The sequence below is a fragment of the Stylophora pistillata genome, chromosome 8 (assembly GCF_964205215.1).
Source record: "Stylophora pistillata chromosome 8, jaStyPist1.2, whole genome shotgun sequence".
Taxonomy (NCBI): domain Eukaryota; kingdom Metazoa; phylum Cnidaria; class Anthozoa; order Scleractinia; family Pocilloporidae; genus Stylophora; species Stylophora pistillata.
In genome coordinates, this window is record NC_142526.1 from 30695058 (window position 1) to 30719400 (window position 24343).

Here is a 24343-nt window from a genome sequence, read left to right on the forward strand (position 1 = left end):
ATGCTCCCTTTAGACATGTTTTTCAATAACCTGTTTGTGATTGAAAACTTCATTAAATAAATGGAAGGGCTATTTATTTGAATAAGAAAGCACTATGACTGATAAAAAAGAGATATAGAATTACTAGAAGTTGTTTAAAATGTACTCAAATAAGAATACTGTTCCTTGATTTTTAAACGGTTACAGTTTCCAAAGAGAAGTGGGTATCTTCCAATCACAATTCTCCAAACCCATCTGCTTCCTAAAAGGACAATATGCCAAGCTAACAATTTAGCAACATAAATTGATTTGACTTAAAACAGTTGAATAGATATTAAATATTAATGTTGACATCGATATTCACAATGAATTTTCCTATGGTCGAAGAAAAGCCTGCTTGCCTTTGCATCTTTCGTAAAGTGAACACAGATAATCGATGAAAGGTAGAAGAAATTACTCTCAAGATATGAATGGCGCTAGAAGGAGGTCCGTAGCTGGTGACGATTAGTTTCAATGTAAAGTTTAATTTGAACGCTCTGGATCTATTGTTGTCACACACGCCGTTTACCACAAACAAACTGAAAAAAACACAGCTTGTATTGTACGGAAACAGCGAATGTGTCTAGGGAAAATGCAAATAGATCGACAAAATTGCCACCGCGGAAGGTTGCCGAAAACTTTATATCAAAGCACACGGGCCCTCCTCAAAGACATTTCGTGTTGTGTTTAGGATGTCACGAAGGCTAAGCTTGTAAAATTTTGTTTTAAATACACGGTATGTCAGGATATTGGGGTGTTTGAGGTAGGTTTTATCAAAAATAAAAACAGAAGGGGCATAAGTTAAAGCTTCTTTATCTTGAATTATAGCTTTCTTGTTTCACGACTTAAAATAAAATGTATGACCTATTTTTAGCAAGCAAGTTCTCTCAAGCTAAAATCTTCAGTTGATGATTTTACAGTTTTATTCGAGTTTTGATTTGACTACAGTAGGTTCCGACCAGGCTTGACCCTGATTTTTTTCTGAAATTTTATTCCTTTCAGGTGTATTAGCATGAATTTGTGGGTGTTTTTTCATTTCTTACTCTCGTTCCTCATTCACGCACAATCACAACCTGTTAAGTCACCATTGTATATTGGGTCTATGGCTCCCTTGACTGGCAGGCGTGCTTGGTGGGGCGCAGGAATCACAGCTGCAATGCGAATGGCTTTTGATTACATCAACAAGGACTCTGACATTTTACCGGGGTATGAATTGAAATTGTTGGCGAACGACACGAAGGTGAGGTTTAGAACATTTTATCAACAAACGTTACGCTAACACCTCATCATTTACACGTTAAAGACTTCAGCTTAACACTCCACGTTTCACATTTTTTGTTTCACAATTACTTCTCACAATTCACACTTAGCATTCTACCTTATAATGAACATTACGTTTGTAAAAAAAAAAACGCGCAAGAGAGTGTGACAATCGAACTTATGTCATGTTAAATCGTTCATATGGTGTTCTGTCTTGTCTATGAAGTATTCATTGATCAGGAAAATCAATTTTCAATTGAAATTTATAGGGATAGGAAATAGGGCGAGTCTGTAACCTTCCACGTTTAAAAATCAGTTGAGCTTTCACACAACGTCATATTTCTTTATTAATATTTTTATCTCAAATGACATCTGTCAACTGATGCCGTTTGACTTAGCTTAGATCATGTTTAAAATCGAAACTCCTGTGTGTCATCAGCGGAGGTTCCATGATAGTTATAATACCCTTCATTCCATTAGTATAGGTTATTTTAGTGTTTTATGCTTTCTTATTGAACATTAATTATTGAATATTGTCCAAATTTACTTCTCCGAAACTGATTTTGAAACCGTTGTGCGTTAGGGATAAGGCGGGGACATTCTTTGCAACCACTGAGGACCGGTAAAAATCTTTAGGAGCTATAAATAAACTTTCCTTGAAACAATACCAGGAAACAATGTTGGATTATTGTTTCTCTTGACAATACTTATTACGTATATGATAGGAGACTGTCGAAGAGATCAAATGACCATCATTTTGATTTCAGTGTTTCCTAGCTTCACGTTTTAGCCGCCATATTGCAAACACTCTTCATGTTTACTCTTTGGAGACTCTGGATTTTTTATTTTTTTATTAGTGAACGAAAGAGTTGTATTAAAAAAATTAGACCAGGGAACAAAAAACACTCGCTGCTAATTAGAGTTTTTACATCTTTTTATGTATTTATTTCATAACATGGAAAGTAATTCTTCTTTTTTATTGCATAAAGGGAGAAACTGGTTTAGGCAACAAAATTCTTTATGGTTACATCAAAGAAGGGAGACCTTTAATTGTCTTAGGGCCCGGCAGATCCAACGTTGCCCTGTCCGTGGCAGATACTGCCAAATACTGGAAAATGATTCAGGTATTTCTTATGATCTGTGTTCTTGGGAAAGACCGTGACTTTATTTTCGCAGTGCCGCCTTCCACCCAGTAGCATAAATAAGTACCAGCAAATTGTCAGGGAAACTTAGTGAAATGCTGAGGGGACGTAACCTGCGATGGACTAACATCCCATCCACGGGGGAGAAGCGACACTCCTGGTCGATCGCTTCATGCTGCGGGACACTTTGATGGATGGAATGGGATTGGAGTCCGGGCTCGAGTACAGACTTAACTTTACATATCTATTGTACAGGAGTTTGCAACTGATTTCAAGAGATATTAACGCCGTAACGAAATTTCCCTCTCTAACTTCAAAATGTTCACTTTATACCAAATGTTCTCAGGGAAAAGAAAGTTCTAAGTAACCTAGACATTCTACTATAACAGCTTTTTGAATTTTGTTTAATTCAGATTTCAGCTTCAGCTGAGAGTGGAGACCTTTCCGACTCTGTGACGTATCCTTACTTTTTTCGCACAATTCCCTCCTTGTCCTCATCCAAATCCACTTTTGTGGCTCTTGCGAAGGCATTTGGTTGGAAGCGAGTATCGATCCTGTTTTATAGCAGGGATATGTATATAAAGGTGAGATATGCTGAAGATAGAAGATGTGTTGCATATCGTCTAGATTGCATGTAACCAGCCAGACCCAGGCATTCAAGTGACAAACGACTCAACATTAATATTATTTTGGACGTCAATCAGTGACTACCGCTTATAATCAAAGGCTATCCACTCACTCAACTTAACAATCCACTGACTGCAACCTAGAGACAATTTTTAAAAGACGTCATCTTTCTTAAAAGCATGATGTCATTGAAACACATTTTTTTTGGTCATCTCTTAGGCTGCTACCAATCTTAAGGAAGAATGCGAAAGAAATAACATCACTGTGTTGTCATACGGAAGCTTCAGGGACATCAATGATGCCGAGAACCAATTGAGGCACATCAAGGTACAGGGGCCACAAAGATTTACTTAATTATACAAGTTTTCATTTCAGTTACAAGGAAGGATTGTGCACTTTACTATACACAATCGAGTGCAGCTGGTTATGAACTACAGAATCTTCTTTATTGATCTTTTGTGGGTTCTATGACCTAATCGCATATGTGCTCAACGTCCAATGGCATTTATTATTCAGTTACCTCTTGTGACCACGAAAACAAAAGATTGATCGTGCCCGACTCCGGAGCTCTTCTTCGAAAGGCCCTTTGTAAATAAAAGTCATTCATGGAACCACAACGAACCTGACTTAGTTCATTTCTCCGTGTTAGAAACTGGGAATGTGTTTGCATACTGATTTGCTTGCCAAAAAAGATTACTCATATTTTATCCATCAAAAACAGAAGAAGGTCTGGCCGAATTTTCCTGATTGTTAAGAGTTTTCACAACTGTGAGCTTTCAAGTTGCCTTACGTCTTCCTAACATAGTATTTCTACGGGAGCTCACCTTACGTGATGCTTATCTTTCCAGCATCTTGATGCGAGAATCTTTTTTGCATTCCTGCAGAAGACGACGGACGTAATGTGTTTGGTAATTAAAACAAACAATTCTTATCATTTCTTTTTTACTTTCATCTTGCTTCATAATATTAATGCTTTTATCGTACGTTAAACCTCAACTGATACATTTGTCCTCTCAGTAGATTTATAAGTACAACCTTTACGGTAATAAATACGGATGGGTAATACATACTCCTGATTCACGGGGATGGTGGAAAAGAACCTTCCCAGACACTGGTTGTTCTGAACAACAAGTAAACACAGCAGCAGAGTACTCCATAACTGTTGACCATCTTTACATAACCAAAGATAATGTGTCCTCCATATCTGGTTTGGTAAGTTGCATGTGATAAACATAAATGTGGACGATGAATGTTACAGCCCAGTTATGTTTCATGTCTCAATAGTTTATTCTGAAGAGGGAAATTCCAGTATGAAGAACTGTCCTAATTTCCAAGTCGATGATTTATTTCGAATTTTTGTTCTATTTTTTCCCACAGACTCCTCAACAGTTTTCCAAGGTGTATGAAGAGTTTGCAAATAACACAAAAGTAAAGACGTCACTTTATGGACCGTTCGGTTTCGACGCTGCCTGGCTGGTGGCACTTGCATTAAAAACATCCATCGAAAAACTGTCCGAATCCCAATTGTTGAACATCCAGGATTTTGCAGAAAATAATGCATCTGAAATTGTTAAAGAGAGTCTCCTGACGACCAGATTTAAAGGGGTGACGGTTAGTGCTCAATAAACCCAGACTCCATAGTTTCGAAACTTAACCAAAAACAATTTCAGGGGCTGCTGTAATTCTCCTAGCGTTAAAAAATGCCCTAATCATGAAGATATTTCGGGCAAGAGGGTGGGACATCAACAGATGTGATACACACGACTCTTTTAGTGGGTGGAAAGGGGGTGTACACGCGATAAGCATATTTTTAAGTCAGTTTGTTGAAAGTTGTGACATTATTCCAGCAAAACTTCATCGCAGAAATAAAAAAAATAAAAAAAAACTGACGCTGATGGCAAATGTTATATATATTTTTATGTTCTGCAAATTCAGTAGAACATATATACATGTAAATACTGAATGCAATTGAAAAACGGCACCCAATTAGAATAACCACATTTTTATTAACCCCTCTTCATATAAAGTGAACTTACCTTTTTAATTTAAAATAATCTAATTCAAGGATAATGCACATAACTGCATAATGGTTGTTCGGATTTCCTCAACAGGGCGAAGTTCGACTTGGGAGCAATGGGGATAGGGCAGGGAAATTTGAAGTTTTTCAACTTAGAGGTAACTACATAAATGCATTGCATGGGATTATTATGTCATTTAAGCCAAGAAAACATACGATAAAAGATGACTCGATGGTTTTGATGTTCAGCAGCTTGAGTTAGCTAAAAGATAGAATTAATCAGTCTGAAACCAATTAAATGTATTTACGTAATTGTATATTTTGAATAAAAAATTGTTTACAAGTAATAACAGCGCTTTTAAATTCACTATAGTCTACTCAAATGTTACCATTTTCAACAGTCATGAATGTTAATTTCGTTCCATTATGACATTAAGATATCTGGTATTTTCACAGGAAGCGCTCTCGATTCCATTGCCTTTCACGACGCTACAAAACCTGATCTTCTCTCTTTCTACAATGAAATGGAGTTTAAGTGGAGAAGTATGTAACAAAGTTTTAATTTTGTGATACATAGTCAAATCTAAAGTTTGTTCGTGAATGGCATTTAAGGTGATTTCTCAGTACTTGAAAGCACATCCTATACTGTGCATGACACCGCGTTTAAGACGAATAAGTGTGTTTGCATTCCAAGAACATGATGCGGTATTTCATTTTTTCATTCAATTAACGGGGTAAACAGGTACCACTGTCTTTTGCTCTTGAACAAGTGCGGGACCTGTATCTTGTATTACTTATTCTTCGTGTCCAAATTGTTCTCTTTAAATGAGAAAAATCATTAAAAAAAATTTAATTGGAAGAAAAAATAGATAAAGCTAAAATCGGGGATAGATTCCATCAATTAAGCAAGCCCTCCCTCGGTTGTTATTGTCGAGTCGAAGTAGCTTCGAAAGATGTCGTCTATATATTTTTTCAACTTCTACCTTAAAGACGTGGAAAATACTTTTAACGAGAAATACCACACATGGTCTTGTAAATTTTCTTAAAGTCACAGTTTCATTAAATTTAATTTTTTATTCTTGATTAAGCAGATGGTGAAGCCCCTCGTGACCACGTTCTCTTTGAGAACAAACTGATCCATTTATCGGAGGGGAATTTTATCGTTATGTGTGTTGTAGCTAGCGTGGGGATTTTTGTCTGCTTTGGATTTCTCTACTTTAATGTTGCCAATAGACATATAAGGTAAGGTTTCAAATTTTGTGTTCAGTTAACAATACAAATCAATTCATAATTCTTAGTAAACTATCGAGTTCCCAACCTAATAATAATAATGATAATATAATAATAATAATAATAATAATAATAATAATAATAATATTTATCGGAGGGGAATTTTATCGTTATGTGTGTTGTAGCTAGCGTGGGGATTTTTGTCTGCTTTGGATTTCTCTACTTTAATGTTGCCAATAGACATATAAGGTAAGGTTTCAAATTTTGTGTTCAGTTAACAATACAAATCAAGTCATAATTCTTAGTAAACTATCGAGTTCCCAACCTAATAATAATAATGATAATATAATAATAATAATAATAATAATAATAATAATATTTATCGGAGGGGAATTTTATCGTTATGTGTGTTGTAGCTAGCTTGGGGATTTTTGTCTGCTTTGGATTTCTCTACTTTAATGTTGCCAATAGACATATAAGGTAAGGTTTCAAATTTTGTGTTCAGTTAACAATACAAATCAAGTCATAATTCTTAGTAAACTATCGAGTTCCCAACCTAATAATAATAATGATAATATAATAATAATAATAATAATAATAATAATAATAATATTTATCGGAGGGGAATTTTATCGTTATGTGTGTTGTAGCTAGCTTGGGGATTTTTGTCTGCTTTGGATTTCTCTACTTTAATGTTGCCAATAGACATATAAGGTAAGGTTTCAAATTTTGTGTTCAGTTAACAATACAAATCAATTCATAATTCTTAGTAAACTATCGAGTTCCCAACCTAATAATAATAATAATAATATAATAATAATAATAATAATAATATTTATCGGAGGGGAATTTTATCGTTATGTGTGTTGTAGCTAGCGTGGGGATTTTTGTCTGCTTTGGATTTCTCTACTTTAATGTTGCCAATAGACATATAAGGTAAGGTTTCAAATTTTGTGTTCAGTTAACAAATACAAATCAAGTCATAATTCTTAGTAAACTATCGAGTTCCCAACCTAATAATAATAATAATAATATAATAATAATAATAATAATAATATTTATCGGAGGGGAATTTTATCGTTATGTGTGTTGTAGCTAGCATGGGGATTTTTGTCTGCTTTGGATTTCTCTATTTTAATGTTGCCAATAGACATATAAGGTAAGGTTTCAAATTTTGTGTTCAGTTAACAAATACAAATCAAGTCATAATTCTTAGTAAACTATCGAGTTCCCAACCTAATAATAATAATGATAATAATAAATAATAATAGTAATAAATATCGTTTAATCCACTCTTTGCAGTTGAAACTATGTACAGACTGAATTATCAAGTGGTATCATTTACAAAACTGTTAAATCTAATTAAAGTATAGTAATGCATAGTCTACGTAATAATTAATCTAAAAATCTGAAAGTTATAAACTCATTAGCTCTTGGTTCTTGCCTCCTGGCGAACGGACTTTTCACGCCCTTTTATTTCGAAATTTCTCTTTCTCCAAATTCAAGGAACAAAATAACTGAATACCCTTTATTCGAACGTATTGTATTAAAAAACCTGGGAGTTAAATCTTGTCATCATTCTTACCTTTACTGATGATCCATGAAAACTGTTTTAAAGCAACTCGGGTTACCCTCGACATTGAAATCGCTAATGAAAGGATCGGAGCACTTGACAGAGCTAATTAAATCTCTGGTCAGCTTTCTAGAGGCTGGATGTATGAAATTTCTTTGCCCGGCCCAGCCTACCAGTCACTTTGTGGATAACGAGCACAAGATCTGAGCTCTGCGTGGAAAAGGAATCGGCGCTTTCCTTCTAAAAGGCGGCGCGTTACCATGGTTTTTTTGCGATTGCGATAAAGCTGGCGGCGTTTATCTTCCACCCATCTGCCTCTATTACAATAGAGGCAACGGTAGTAATAATAATAAATAATAATAATAATAATAATAAAAAATAATAATAATAATTAATAATAATTAATAATAATAATAAAAGGGCGTGAACGGACTTTTTCCAACCTTTGTCAAATACAGAGGGATCAGCTCTACACGCATCCCCGCCTGCCCCCCTTCCAGCTTTTTCAAACGAGGCACTCATTTAGCTCATAGAGTGAATATCACGTTTCCGCCTTAACAAAAGAGGGCGTAATGAAAAAAAATTAAATGTATATAGTAAAAGATCAGGGATGAATACAGAAATAGGCATTGAGTTTCGGCTTCTAACATGGATAACCTTTCTTTTTTTTTTTTTTTTTTCTCTTCTCATAGGTTCATCAAGATGTCCAGTCCTAACATCAACAATGCAATTATTGTTGGTTGCATCTTAGCCTATGTTTCTGTTTTCCTCTTCGCCATAGATGGAGAACGTCTTACCAGCTACATTTGCAACGTAAAGAGCATTTTGAAAAAGATCCACTGAATTCTGACCAAACAGTCTTTTTAATTCAACGCTCCATCATGATCAATTACTAGGTTTTAGCTAATTTTTTATGTCTGGTACCATTTCTAGGCCAAAGTTATAACCTTGGATATCGGTTTCACAGTCGCTTTTGGTTCAATGTTCTCTAAGACATGGCGTGTCCACAGAATCACAAGAAAAATCAGAGTACGAAGACGGGTAATTAACGAGTACATTTGCTCAAATTAGTATTCAAGTGTACTGTACCACAAATTCTCAGTGTGGTTCTTAAAGCTTCTCTTGGAGCAATCCTCCAAGCATCTCTGCTTGAAAGATTGCTGCTTTAGTTGCTGAGAAATGTTTCCTGGACACCTAAACTGAGTTGGTTTATCTGTTTGGTTAAGTCTGTATATGCGAGCTAAATGGCCCACAGAACCGAATCCTATCTCGATTTTTCATCGTGTAAAGCAGTTAGGAATAGTGTCCGTCTATCGGGATGAGATGTAGAGTCTATCCTTGAGTTTTTCCTGCTTTCTTGAAATTTTTCTGTACAATTCAATCAGTGTCGTTCTCTTGAATTCCACAAAATACCCTCGGTCGGGAATATCGGCCCGATCATTTGAATTGGATTTGAGTAAGCGCGCTAACTACTGGCTCAACGTGTTCACAACTTGCTCGATCTAATTAAGGCAAATTAAATCCTGAATGGAAGAAGCCACTAATCTTCTATATTTTGTTTCTGTGACTCTGCAGGTGATTAAAGACATCCACTTATTTGGAATGATCTTTGTGTTCCTGTTTGTCGACATAGTTATTATCCTTATTTGGTCGGTTGTGGATCCCTTGCGAAAGGATAAGAAGTACCTCTACGACCAGGTACGGATTTTTTCTTTCTGCTGGAGAGAGTGAAGCTCACCTACTTTGTCTCGTATATGGGCTTTTAATTCCAAAGGTGATCTATCCCAAGATATTTCAAAAGGTATCGAATCTCTAGGAGGTAGTGAAATAATACTCTTGGGATTTCGAAATTGAAGGTGATGGAAAAGGTGAAATTTTCCATCGAGTTTTGACAGGGTTATCCAGGACTAATTTGGTTTTGCTTTCCTTCCCTTGTCCAGAAAGCTCGATCTAGTCTTTTTAATCCTAGGTTAGTTATTTATAATTCACCTATCATGATGTGAGCCAAGACCGACATGCATCAAAATGATTCTGAAAATAAAACAGGGCTTTTACCCTTTGCTGAATTCTACTCTGTCCATGATTACATACATAACCACTTGGTTTTTCGGTGCAATAATCAGGATCCGCCATTATTTTTCTACCTACCACTTTTTGTTAAAATAGACAGTTCATGAGCACAATGTAGACGTCATTGAGAGGCCTATGATTTACTACTGTACCATGAACCGAGCTGTTACATGGTTGCTTCTGGTGTACGGTTTCAAAGGAATTCTTCTCATCTTCGGGTCGTTTTTAGCGTGGGAGACTCGTAAAGTCAAGATAGCCGCACTGAATGACTCCCATCATATAGGTTAGTTGGTACTAACAATTACCACAATTAGTATTTTTGGGGCATTGAGCTTGACCTTTTACACCAATAGATCAGTATGCATATCCTCTACTCTGTTCTCTTGTTCTCTATACATTTCCTGGGGTAACGATAAAGAGAATAGCCCATTTCCGAATTACCCTTGGCCTCATTTTCAAAATGAGTCCTGGTGCTAATCCTTTCATATGATTATAAGTTTTCATTCACATGAAAATTAAACTCATTTTCACAAGAATGGTTGAGCACCAGGCCTCGTTTTGAAAAAGAGGCCAAAAGTAATTCGGAAATTGCCTATATATTTAACGATCAATAGCTTTTTAGTTGGTGATCATCTCCTTTATTGTCATGACCATAATGTGTGATTTAGGAGTGATAAAGACGCTAATCAAACTTTTTGGTTAAAAGGTGAGAGCGTAGAACTGTTTTCTAGCATAATAACAATAATTTAATAATAATGATAATAATAATTTATTTACTTATATAGCGCCTTTTAATATTATAGGATGATCAAAGGCGCTTTAGAATCCAGGAGAATTAACATTTACAGTAAATAATTACAATAAAGATACTATTTACAATAAATAATTGCAATAAATGAATGAATGAATAAAAAGTAAATAAATAAATACAAAATACCGACAAGACTGTAGTGCAAATCTAAAACGCTAGCCTAAAAAGATAGGTCTTAAGAGATTTCTTAAATAGCTCTAGCGAATCAATCGTGCGGATATGCGCAGGCAAGCTGTTCCACAGCGCAGGCGCAGAGGCATGAAACGAGCGGGCACCTTAAAGTTGTGCGCATAACCCCTTTTGGAGGTTCTAAAACTATAGTATTATTATTGCGTAACCAATATCCAGACGATGATATACTACAGATCAGGTTACTTAAATAACTAGGGATGTGTTGTTGAATAGATCGGTGAAAATTTATTGCGATACAGTTGCAGTGTTCTACCAAATGAGCTAACAAGCTAACTGGGAGCTGGTCATTTTGTTGGGTTGAAGTAAACCCGTTGAGTGATGAATGAACGACTGTGAATATGTGAATTTCATATATCTGAAGTGCGGATTGATAAATAGAAATTACCTACTCAGTAGTGAAGCAGTAACATTACGTTAACTTTGTTGATTTTGTTTCCCACAGGCATGGCTGTGTAAAACGTGTTTATAAATTAATAATAATAAATAAATAAATGAATAATAATGTTTAATATAAATAAAAATTACCTTCTCAGTAATGAAGCAGTAGCATTACGTTAACTTTGTTGATTTTGTTTCCCACAGGCATGGCTGTGTACAGCGTGTTTATAAATTAATAATAATTAATAAATAAATAATAATTTTAATATAAATAAAAATTACCTTCTCGGTAATGAAGCAGTAGCATTACGTTAACTTTGTTGATTTTGTTTCCCACAGGTATGGCTGTGTACAACGTGTTTATTGTTTGTATGATAGGAGTTCCTTTGGCAATTTATAGCGACAAGCAGGCATATGAATTCTCTTTTTACGTTATCACCACTTCCATCGTCTTCTGTACCACTCTGACGTTATGCCTCGTCTTTGTCCCAAAGGTTTGTCGCAAATATCTGTTCTCGCTTTCTTTGTCTTTTCTGGTTGCTACTGTATCATGGTACAGATCAAAGACTCTGCTCGTATTATACAGATAACTGAAAGACCTCCTGGAACAGTTTGCCAAAATCATCATCAGTCATTATCGTATTTACTCGACGCGTCGCAGTAATAGAGAGATTAAGCACCACGTATTTTTTTCCGGCGAACGGCAGGGAGGGTCACGTGACCTGACATTTCCCGCGTTTTCCGTTTGCTGGCCGCCGTTTCTATTCGAGGAGGACATTTTTCGCGTTTGTAGGGAACGCGAAAACGTGAGTATTTGCTGCCCATTTTTACCGACTATTTCTACATTTTGATCGCTTGCTTTTATAGCTAAGCTTCGTTTATCATCTTACTTCTATATGAACTTCTTGTAAAGCTAATAGAGTTCAAATTCAAGCGGAAAATACATTACTTCTTTGTATCCATTATTTCTTGTCGCAGTGAATGGCGACCGAGAACATTTGTTCTGCCGTGTCGTCGGGAAGCTTAAACAGACGAACATCGTGGACGGAAAGGCCAACGACAAACGGCTAGCCGCCGTTCAGCGTTCGCCGTTTTCGCGGTGCTTAATCTAACTATTATGTAAACACCGCTCTCAAATTTGCACTACATACTCTCAAAGCGTTTGAAGAGTATTAAATTTAGACACTCTTAACGGATCTTTAAATGATCTTAATGTCGCTCTTTATAATCGCTTATGTCACTCACAAATCTCTAATACAGCGACAATTGATACTAACGTATGGAAACCTAACATGCTTTTATGATCTTTGTACACAAAAGAATGAAGAAGATAGTAAACACGCTACTGTGTTTCAGGCTCTTTTTATTTTTCACATGCATACACTAGTGGCAACTTCCTGATAAGCACAATTTCCGTAATTATATTTGAGCTCCGAACCAACTGATACTGAAGTAAATACGGTAAAAGGATGTTTAAATGTAAATGATAAGACTGGACCAGCGTTATTTAGTATGATTTGGATTCACTGTTTGTTTGCAGATAAGGATAATGAGGAAGGGAAATTGTGAAGATGCAGTTGAAAGATTCCCAACAAATGGCATAAAATACGAAACCAAAAACCTAAATAATTTTCGTGAAAGTTTGAGTAATGCGGAACTTCAAAGGGAGGTCAAACGACTCCGAGAATTGATAGCAAAGGTAAATAAGATAATGACCTCTGGTTTCTATTACAAACTTGAGATAACTGATCATGGTGAAAACTACTCAAAATGGCCGAGAACTATTTTTTGGAGTTCCTGTATATGTACAGGAGAAACTGAAGGATGGAACACCACTAAGATTTCAGATTTTTCAGTTTGTGCGTTTCTAATTTGGTTCTATTTCTAGAGTAAATTACTGCGATCTGGTTTAGGAAACTTGAAATAAGAGAGGTCGAACCATTTCTCGATAAAAGTGGATGTTGTTAAATGTCTTGGGAGCAATGTCAGATACCATACTATAATGGCCTGCTCCCAGTTGATGGCCTGCTCCCAGTTGGCTTGTTAGCTCAATTGGTAGAGCGCTGCACTAGTATCGCAGAGGTCAGTGGTTCGAATCCCGTACAGGCCTGAAATTTTTTTCAGGTCTGATTTTCACTATTGCTCAAATAGTGCTTTACTGCGAAGGATCGTGCACATATACGTTTCATAACCGCAGTTCATACATATGTTTCATATGTTTGTTGTTGTTACAGAAACGTGTTTGAAATAGCAACCAGCTGACTGTACGACTGTATTGAAACAAAATTTATTGTTTTAATTTAGCTCGCGTTTGCCTCTCACACTTTGCTAATTGATTTTTATCTTTCGTTTCAGTCAGAGATGGAGCGAGAAACGAGGGCATCCAAGGCGTCTCAGCATTTGGCTCCCAAGCCAAGTTGTATGGTCTGAACATGATCGACCTAAATGTTGCTGTTGTCACACCAATAAGTGGATGCTTTGTTAAGGGTATAGGACATGAACAGAAATAATTGTCGATTAGTTACGAGTGTAATATATCGAGATGTGCTGCATCCAACATCAATTTAACTTGGGAACAGTTTGGAGGACGGTTACCCGGCTGAATGTGCGTATACGTTTGCGAAGACCGTTATAATAAGTTAACCCAGTATGGTGCTGAGCTCCTTGCTCTGAACTGGTAATGTTTAATGACTATACAATCGAAATATCGTTAGAATCGGCGATTTTTTTGGGACCTTTCAGAATGTGACGTTATTCAACGACGCTCTCAATTAAACAGATAGACTGTGAAAAAGGCAGATTTTTTATTACAATTCACACGCATGAGTCTTAGACATTTCGTTTAGTTGTTTTAATTTTTTTAAAATCAAGGTCACATTTCAAGAAATTGAAGCGAATGTTTATCTTCATTAAAATACAATGACACTTAGCAGATCCGATTTTCAGAGCCGATGTTAGTGAGGGAATAATTCGCGCTGAGGAAGACGCGATCTGATTGGCCAAAGAGAATCTTTTTTTATCACACAGATTAGGATGTTGTAAATTACTGAGCCACTTTTTCTCAAAATGGCCTCTACGGCATTTCTTGAATCGATACGGAAAATTACATAGGAGAGAGTGCAGTTGCTTCAATGTGTAACCCGAGAAAAGGTATAAGGAAAATTATTCGCTCAAGGCAAGAAAAAACATTTTCTTAGCCGTTGGAGAGTGATTGTTAATTACTTTTTGTTTTTTTTTGTGGTGACAGCAGAAGCAATTCAAAATCGACTGAAAGCTATAAGGATCTGAACTTTAATTAGCCTTAAGAGAACTTTTGGAATATTGATGAGGCTGTCCTTCGTTATCCTTGAAGTTTTATTTTAGAAAAAGTTTCAAAAGAAAATATGTTAGTGATGTAGGTTCATAACTTTTCATTTGTATTCAGTTTTCAATCAGTGATATGGAAGAAACAGTGAAATAATCTACCGTGAGGGGACTTCTACAATGCGCACCTGATTCATGATAACACTTACGCGATGATTCATTCCCTGGAAATTTTTTGAGCGATGAACTTGGCTTGTCTCATTAAAAACCCTTTGGCGGCAAAATATATGGTCACTGATATTCATGTTTCGGTCATAAACACTATAAATGATGGGATTGGCGGCTTCGTTGAAAACTGCTCCGAAGAACGAAACTTCGAACAATATGTGCCCGTGGTGCACACTTTCAGTTCCAGACGCAATCCTCCAAATGCCTAAGAGAAACGTCGGGGACCAGCAGATAAAAAACACGATTACGATTAAGCAGGCCGTTTTTGTCACTCGTTTCCGGCTGCGTCGAAGAGCCTTTTCCGCTACAGGTAACCTTGCCGATGGTGTAAGGCCACACTGACTTCCAAATGTTCTCCGAATCACGTGATAGTAACACCAGCAGATAACACAAGAAGGGAAAAAAAAGAGCATGCTAAACTCAACAGCTTCATAAAGTTTGTCCAGCCATGGTATTGGAATGGCAGTTGGCGTGCATAACGGAGATTGATCTCTCAAGTAGAACGGATGATCGATGATGGTATACATGTACAAATAGGGAGAGGACGCCATAGCAGGTACAATCCATGATGAGGCTATTAGCTGTCTGACGAGTTTGGATCTGAGTTTGGGAAGATGTGGTAAAGCCAAGGAACGGTATCGATCAACGGCGATCAGCGCATGTGAGATCACAGCAGTACCAGCAGCCGAGATCTCGACATAATCGATAATCTTACAAAGTACTTTTCCAAAAATCCACTGGCCGGACAGTTTGCGGGTAAACTCGAAAGGACATAACAGTACGCCAATAACGAGATCCGAAAGAAGCAAGTTTAGAATAAACTGGTATGTCGGACGGTTCCAAAGCAATATTTTCCGACGCTTGATCAAAACATACGCGATGATAACATTGCCTGTGATGGAAATAACCATTCCTAGTCCTATAATAGTAGCCATGGCGATATTAGCGGCGGCGTCGGCTGCCATCGCGGTTGCCTAAATTTAGCAGCGGTTGTTGAAGTAAACGAAACTCAGTCCTGTAATAAATACGTATAAATAAAGGGGCAATTTTTTTTTCCAGTTACGCGTAAAAAAACTCGGTTTATTGAGCAGGTGTATTGAGTATCTCAATTGATTTCCCTGATGACTTGAGTACCATCAACACCTAATTCCACCATGAATAATCTATTGGACTGAGAAATCCAGCAAAGCTTAATGTTTCCAATAGAACAACGGGCGGCATGCTTTTAATTTTCCTCAGTTTTAAAAGATTTTAATGAGAGGATTTTATGGTGACAATTACACCGTGCGTCAGGAGAGGTGATCTTATTCTTCATGACGGGATGAAATAAGAAAACAGAATACGGAGAAAATCCTAAAACAAAAGTAATTGAAAATGTTAACACTCTGGCTTGGTGATGTCGAGAGGAAGCTCGCCTTTTGTCTATGGCAAAATTGGCTAAAAATTTCAAAATTGTACTCCATACACGCAAATTGACGCTCTCTGGAAGCAAACTTAAAAAAAGGTCTTTTGAGTCTCCACTTAGAGTTGTTCAATTGTACAAGAAAACAATGTAACTTTGCACAATTATTGTTTGGCCTAATCTGAGTCAGGAAAAGAAATCGCCGAGCGGAGTTGGCGATGAAACTTTCAAAAATTCTGACTCAAGAGAGTTTAGATCCACTTTTAATGCAAAATTACTGCTCTGAATGGGGCTTAACTGCTAACTGTTATTGGAGGATTAACTCATGCATTCAGTATATGTTACTCTTTAAAAATTCATAATTGCTTCTTTAATTTGTGAACCTCATTTAATCTGTCAAAAATAATGGAATATTTACTCCTTGTCGTAATAACGACCCTTCAGGCCTCGAGCATTTTTTCTATTTTCGCTGACAACGAAATTCTAGCTATTGAATTCAGTTTCCCTCTTCAAATCAGGTAACAGTTCGTTTTTTGTTCCATGGAGCAAAATCGTAGCTGTTTCCAAGGTTTCCAGGAAAATCACGTCAGTGAATGCTCTTAATAAATCGAGCAAAACTCAGTAGCTCTCACGATTTCCGGTAAGTTAAGTCAGTGAATGCTTTTAACTATCCTTTTGTCCTCATTATATTTTTGTTCCCGAATTGAGACCAGAGAGGAAATTAATAATTTAACATCACAAACAGAAAGAATACCGTGGGAATTTCTATCTACAAAAACAAACAAACCGGCAATGGTGTTATATGTTTGGCATTGTCGTTGTTCAACGAGGGAAAGCTGGAACAAACACTTCTCAGAAGTATAACAAAAAGGTCAAGATGTTTAGGAGTTAAATTCGGGAACGAAAAAACTACGTACAAGTTAGTTTTTCAGAAATTATAGACCCCGAACTCCTTAAAAATGTTTTGCAGGGTGGTATTTTGCTATTTCAAAGCCACGCCCCGAAACGAGTTTTCGTAAACCGTCAATCATACTAGGGCACGCCTCTACACGTGCCATGGGTGTCTTTCGAAAAAAAAAACACGCGCAAAATAGGACACGATCTGTAATTTAAAAACGGCACAAAGAGTAATGGTCCTAGATTGTTTGTCCATGCAATGAAATGTGTACAAATGTCGGGCAGGCCAATTTCCTTTTTCTTAAACTTCATTCTCTGATAAACGCACGGAACATGACAATTTAGAGAAGGAAAAGTTCTCACAAACCTCTCATTCTCTTATCTTAATCAAATTCGATAAATACCACTTGGGAAACACCACTTCTTATTCGCCATTCTTCATCGCCCTCGGGTTTTACAATAGCTTAGCCTGAGCTAGATTTTGATGCACAACACAGCCTGGAGTTAGGATCAAATTTTCAACAGTGACAAGATATTTTCCTGTTGGTCTTCTACTACTATCTTGATGTTAAGTCCACACTCCGTGGACGGAATACAAACTGTATTATATATTCAGCTTTACAAGGGTCAACGAGGAAAATGAAGCTGCGACACTTTTTAATATACTCGACTTGTCGTATAAATTACAAAGATTTAACTCTTTCCCTTATATAATAACAATTGACGACGTCAGTTTCAACATAGCAACATCATTGCAAAAGGTTTGAAGCGTACTTTAGAACGAGACGGACAAAATGTTTTATTCCTCAGTTGATGTTAAACACCAAATACACCTCTATACCACCGTATTATTATTATTATTATTTCTTTTTATTCGTAGATAAATCACTTGTTTTTCTTAAATAAAATCCCGTGTGAAAATTACAAACTGTGGTTTTAACGAGCATATCCCTGGCGACACAAGGTATAAATAAGTCGGTTAAGTTGTTTGACAGTGTAACCGGACTAGTTACAATACAGTACAGTGATCAATTATAAATGACATCTAGAAACTTTTCCATCTAGTTAATATTTGTGTGCGTTCTAATGAATTTTCGAATGAGGATTTCCAGTGTCTCTGAAACTGAGTCCGTGATTTCGAGTGTTTTTAGCCAGACTCTCGTTGGTACGACTAAATCCTGTAGCCTCTAGCGTGGGATCTCTGCAAAGAACGCGCGGGAATATTCTTGCTTTCAAACTCCTATCGAATGCGCAGTAAATAACGGGGTTTATCACCTCATTGATAAATGCACCAAACATTGCGACTTTGTTAAGAACGTGTCCCCGGTGAATACTGTCCGTGCCTGACACAATCCGTATCCAGCTCAGAACAAGTGTTGGAAGCCAGCACACCACGAACGCTGTAGCAACTAAACCAGAAGTTCGTGTGACGCGCTTCTTGGTCCTGAATATAACAGAATATTGCGAGGCGAAGAAATTCTCTGCCACCACGGTTGGGCTCCTTCCCCGGATGGTACGTATCACGTGAAAATAGCACCAAGACAACACTAGGAATGGCAAGAATAAAACGAAGAGGAATGAGAATGCTTCGTACAGCTTTTCTAACCACCTAAATGAAATGGCTTTTGGAGTACAAACTGGTTTGGAACTGATAACTTGAACTTCGAACATGTACAGATAAGGGGCCTTTACAACAGCAGGAACAACCCATGATAGTGCTATCATTTTCCTGACGAGTTTTTCTTCCATTCGGGGTGAATAAGGACGGGCCAGGCTGCGATATCGATCATAAGCGATCAAGGCGTGAGTGAAAACTGCAGTACCAAAAACGGCGATTTCAATATATTCGATGATTTTACAAGGCGCTGTTCCAAAGATCCACTCATCTAAAAGCTCACGGGTGAATTCAAAAGGCATCGTCAGAAGGCCAACAAAGAGATCTGAAAGCACTATGTTTAGAATAAACTGATAAGTTGGACGATTTTTAAGGAGAGCTCTCCTGTTCTTAACGAGAACGTAAGCTACCAAAGCGTTGCCCAGGACAGTCAAAACATAAATAACAGCAAGGAAAGCAGCTTTGGAGATATCCGAAGCCGAAAATGCCATTTTTATGTCGCTGAATATAGACGATCGGGAGTCAGTAACTGACTTGACAGTAACATTTACTGTGATAAACTTCGGTTGTAATGAATCTTGGAAAGCACCTGCTTGGTGTAAACATGTCCGTTGGGTTTCATTGTACTGTAATTTGTTTTTAAAAGCCTTTATCAGGCAGAACTAAATAGAAACCCTTTATATTCCGAAATGCAATTTCTATTGTAGTATTTAATGTTGCTATTCATGTTATACGCGTATAAAACAACCAAAGGCCGCGAATATCCTTCTGAAATGATACTAAATCAGTACAGTTTGAAGTAATTAGTGTCGCTGATGGAAAACCGTGTTATTTTTTACGGTTTTCATGTAATATTGTTTAACCGACGAGTAATTAAAATGATGGAAATTGCTTTTGGTTTATTTAAGAATCAAACTGATCGCCAAATCGTTGAGTTAGTTTGACGCACTTCGTTTGACAGTTGATTTAGTTGGATTCTTACGAGTTCTTTGTCGTAGCCAAAAATGAAAATTGTAAAGGAAAATGCTATAAAATCTTGCCTGGTTTCATTCATTATGTAGTTCTTAAGGTTACACGAATAATTATGAATTAATGATAGTTTCAGATTTATGTTTTTGATTCTAAAAAAATCAGCTCTTTTCTTTCTTTATGTCATTAATAATAATGAGATGCAATGCATTCACGCACTATTCAAGAACGGCCACCCTACTGACGATACCACAGAACTCAGCCTTCGCTTCCCTTGGTTTTAGTCCGGAAGAAGGAAAACGAAGTACATACAAGAAAAAAGGTACAACAAGCACACGAAGAAAATAGGAAAAAAAAAGAAAAAGAAGTAAAAACAAGAGAGAAAATGATCTTGTTTAGATATACAAAAAAAAAAACAAAACAAAAAAACAAAACAAAACAAAAGAGCAAAAAAATCTCTTGGAAAGCAAAGCTGCTGAAAAATTGTGTGCAATTTGATGTGTACAAAGTGAATCTGCAGGTGTGGAGCCTTCCCCCTTCCTTCCTGGCCTGGGAATTAGTGACGAAATTATAATCGGTGAATGCGGTAGAAAGGAAGAAATTCATCATTCACATCAAACATTTTGACCTTCTGGTTAAATGATCTTCGTTGTGGAAACGGCTCCGGTTATTTGCTTTGTGATAAAAAGAGCTGTATTAGAAGAGTCCCACAGTGCAAACTGCGCATGTGCACGTATATCATTTGGGAGCAGAGCTTTTCGTGGGCTCGATTTCTCGTGTACCGCGATCTTCAGGCTCGGTTTCCGAACAGCAGCAGCTGATGATTGCACCAATGCCATCCGGGCCAACGTCTTCCAAGAAAAGATCTTTGAGTCTAATTTATTGAACCGCCCACTCTTTACAGATGGCATTGAAGCTTTACGTTTTAGTATTTCGTTTCCAATTTAGAAAGCCAACTTGATAATGGGAACCTCTTATCAAACGGAGGAAGAAACCAGAGTGAAACGTGGGAACTAGGTTGAGATAAATGGAATCAGTTTGTTGATGACTATAGTTAGGCGTAGAAAAGACAACACCAGGAGAAATGAATAAAAATCATCAACGCTCTTGTTTGCTTTTCAATATTCATTTTCTTTCAAACATATTGAAATTTTCTTAGGCTATGCTTCAGTGTCAACTATTTCACAACTGTCTTGTTATATAATTCAATATTCTTTTGAAAAAGAAATTTGAATTTTTCTATATATTGATTTTTCTTCTTTCGCGGCTTTAGATATCAAACTTACCAAATTTTTAAATTAATCATTCGCTTGATCCCTCAGATTCCGCATGTGAAGTTAAAATTGACAATTATTAGATCGAATTTCATCTTTTACATCGAACTCCTTCGGGGACATATCAAATACGGAAATTGAATACCACTAAGGTAGGAGTTCCGTTAGAACATTTAGATAAACGACAGTTCCGATTTGCTTAAGAACAAGTGCTTATCGAAATGATTGAAATTTTTAAAGTGAATGAAAACTACGTGCCGATTTTCATAACCTTTCCGTTGATTATCGCCTCGGTTCACGCCATCTCAGTGACAGTTGGAATTCGAAGCGGAGTATTACATGTAATTACAATAAGGGTACAGAAAATAATAAAAAGACTGGTAATATTTAAATAGCGAGTGTCATCTTATTTCGGAAGATTCTAGTTTTCGATTAAGTTTTCGATATGAGAACTAAGAGACCTTTGTAGGTTTTTCGATTGATAGCTTTTTTTCGGATTCTGCGAATTCGGCGAATTCCAAATTTCGAATTTTAAAAGAGTTTGACTTACTCGTTGTCGAGAATACAAATAAATATGTTGATTTTTTGAGTGTTTACTCCTTGTTGTAAAATGACCCCCCAGAGCATCCTTAAAAACACTGAAAGCTTCCCCTGTGTGATCAGCCACCAACTTGTTTTACAGCGAAAAATATTATCAAATACATCTTTTTGTATCAAGCTAATCTGTTGAAATATTCGGAAATGTTTGCAAATTACACGATAGAGCCTTTAAAATTTTTTCAATCTGGTTCAGCAGGTGTTAGTTTGTATTGTTAAATTATCCGCATACGTTTATTAAAAGCGCCTTCCTGTTAAAATTCTCACCGTTGTCAGGTTTTCAGGGGCGATGCAGTGCGAGTGTTGATATGGCGTTCTCTGCCTCAGACATCTCCAAAGCATCCGTCTTGGGTGTAATATTTATCGTGACTGTTTTGGGAAATGCTCTGGTAGCTTATATCCTCGTAAAGAATTACAAGCGTCTTCTTAAAAATCGTCCAACGTATCAATTTATCTTAAATATAGTTGTTTCCGACCTTTTGGTTGGTCTTCTCACGATTCCTTTCGAATTTACTCGCGAACTTCTTGGAAACTGGGTATTTCAACAGGGCTTGTGCAAGATAATCGAGTACTTTGAAATTGCTGTGTCCGGGACTGCGGTTTATACTCACGCTTTGATTGCCTATGATCGTTATCGAAGCTTGGCTCGTCCTTATCTACCAAAGTTGGAGGGAAAACGCGTCAAGAAAATGATAGCAGTATCATGGCTTGTTCCCACTCTTGTAGCTGCCCCTTATTTGTACATGTTTGAGGTGAAAGAGATACCCTCAATGGCCAAGATAATTTGCACTCCAAAAGCTCTTCCAATAAGTTGGTTGGATAAACTGTACGAGGCAGTAGAGTTCCTCTTTGTGCTTTTCCTCCCGTTCATAGTGTTGTGTTGGTGCTATTTTCACGTGACACTAATTATGTGGGGAAGAAGTCCCATGGTGGCAGCAGACAGCTTCCCTGCTACACCACATTCGGTTATTCACAGAACCAGGAAGCGAGTTACGCGAACTGCAGGTCTGGTCGCTGCAACTTTCACAGTCTGCTGGTTGCCAACGTTTGTACTCAGCTGTGTTCGGATTGTGTCCGGCACGGAAAGCATCCATAGAGGACACGTTCTCTACGAAACTGCTATGTTCGGTACATTTATCAACGAGGCGATAACCCCCATTATTTACTGCGCCTTCGACAGGAGTTTGAGAGCGAGAATTACCTATCGAGCCATCTGCACGTATTTATCAGAATCGTCAGGATCAAGCGTTCATGTTAATGAAACAATAAACTCGGTGACGCAAAACACTGCGGCTGATATGACCCGAAAGAGGGAAAAATTAAGAAAACTTGAATTTAACGCTGAACTGAATCATGAGAGATGTTCAGAGCGTCTCAAGAATCTCAAGGATGAAACAAGATTGCATTCTTGTTGAACACCGAACGAGAAAAGGACTGAAAAGTCCTCTCGTGTTTTGCAAGGAAACTTTTTACCTCATGGGTAACTGGCAAAGGAAATGCGAGAAACAACATGAAAACAGCAGAGATCTGTTTTAATTTCGTCCCCAATGGTTTGAGCAGAGTAAACATTAATGCACCAATTTTATTGCCACCCTTTCTTAGTTTCGTAACTGTAGGATTTATCTCCATATAAAATAGTTGTTATTGATCTGCTACTTTCAAAACGAATCCTCTGAAATAAAAAGAAAAAAGGATAAACACTATCACAAGTCATCACCGTGTTATCAGAATATAAACGCAGAAATGTTTTTAACATCACGATGACTGGTAGCTGAATTCGGTCAATTATCGTAAAATTTACTTGATAAACTCGGTAATTCTGAACTTAGCTAACAATGAAAAGGAAAATTACACTCATTGGGTATCCATTTTGACTAAGCATGGAGCAATTTGGAGCGAAAATGAATAGAAATTAAGGCTGACTTGAAAACAGATGCTTTTAGTAACCGACTCACAGTATATTATGATCTCTGTTTTTTAAAAGAAAAATGTGCACGGCCGTCAGACTCCTTTATAAACTTTATTGACCTTACGTGAAATAAGATTACCCCTGTTTTAGTGCTTTTTGTTTACGACTTCGTTCGTAAGAGGTTTGGAGTTAGAGCGACTTAACTTAAAAGTGAACCTAACGTTAACTTTGGCTTATGCAAATTACTGAGTGTTTTTCGTTTACTTTGCGGAAATTTCTGCTTAAGGTAATTGCTGGCTTAACCTAACCACCTGCCTTCAAACGACAACAATTAAACTCTTCCAATTTTTTTTGGGCCAATGTCATTAAAATAGTTCATCCATTCATGACTTCACAGAATAATTTATGAAAGGATTTCTGTATACGAGTTTGTGGGCGAAAACTGCACAGTGCACTCTATACGCGCGTTGTATACGAGCTACTCTTGTACTCAACCTACCAGGTGCATGCTGTTCTTTTGAAATTAATTATTTGACTACCGAGGGTTGATACTTTTTTTTCGCTCTCATCCCTAAATGATGGAAGAAAAGTTGGGTGCGGAAGGAAATGTTTTTTTTTTTATCGGACATTGACCGATCGTAGAAGGTAATCATTTCATACAGCGAAGTTGTTATACGTCGCAATAGTTAGCCATCGAAGTAGAGTTTTCCGTTCCGTGAATCGGGTGGGAGTAAGTCTCTCTCCGGGCGTTCACTCCGGGCGTTCACTCCGGGCGTTCACTCCGGGCGTTCACTCCGGGCGTTCACTCCGGGCGTTCACTCCGGGCGTTCA

At 37.2% G+C, this 24343-nt stretch overlaps 4 protein-coding genes across 4 annotated transcripts; 2 read left to right on the forward strand and 2 right to left on the reverse strand.

The window, feature by feature from the left end:
- The first annotated feature begins 316 nt into the window (after positions 1-316).
- Positions 317-14252, forward strand: LOC111322554 (gamma-aminobutyric acid type B receptor subunit 2). The gene is made up of 18 exons (XM_022925671.2): positions 317-465; positions 1021-1258; positions 2268-2402; positions 2834-3004; positions 3267-3374; positions 3896-3955; positions 4068-4259; positions 4425-4658; positions 5159-5222; positions 5521-5607; positions 6156-6306; positions 8560-8680; positions 8801-8908; positions 9443-9565; positions 10034-10220; positions 11658-11812; positions 12859-13017; positions 13674-14252. Exons 1-18 carry the CDS (start codon positions 416-418, stop codon positions 13746-13748), a joined length of 2418 nt encoding a protein of 805 aa, XP_022781406.2. The 5' UTR covers positions 317-415; the 3' UTR covers positions 13749-14252.
- Positions 14253-14779: 527 nt separating this feature from the next.
- Positions 14780-15814, reverse strand: LOC111322556 (G protein-coupled receptor 83-like). Its single transcript, XM_022925679.2, has one exon. It carries the CDS (start codon positions 15812-15814, stop codon positions 14780-14782), a length of 1035 nt encoding a protein of 344 aa, XP_022781414.2.
- Positions 15815-17790: 1976 nt separating this feature from the next.
- Positions 17791-20120, reverse strand: LOC111322572 (phe13-bombesin receptor-like). Its single transcript, XM_022925697.2, has one exon. It carries the CDS (start codon positions 19252-19254, stop codon positions 18232-18234), a length of 1023 nt encoding a protein of 340 aa, XP_022781432.1. The 5' UTR covers positions 19255-20120; the 3' UTR covers positions 17791-18231.
- Positions 20121-21748: 1628 nt separating this feature from the next.
- LOC111322559 (G protein-coupled receptor 83-like) lies at positions 21749-23301 on the forward strand. Its single transcript, XM_022925683.2, has one exon. It carries the CDS (start codon positions 21912-21914, stop codon positions 23016-23018), a length of 1107 nt encoding a protein of 368 aa, XP_022781418.2. The 5' UTR covers positions 21749-21911; the 3' UTR covers positions 23019-23301.
- The last annotated feature ends 1042 nt before the right edge of the window (positions 23302-24343 follow it).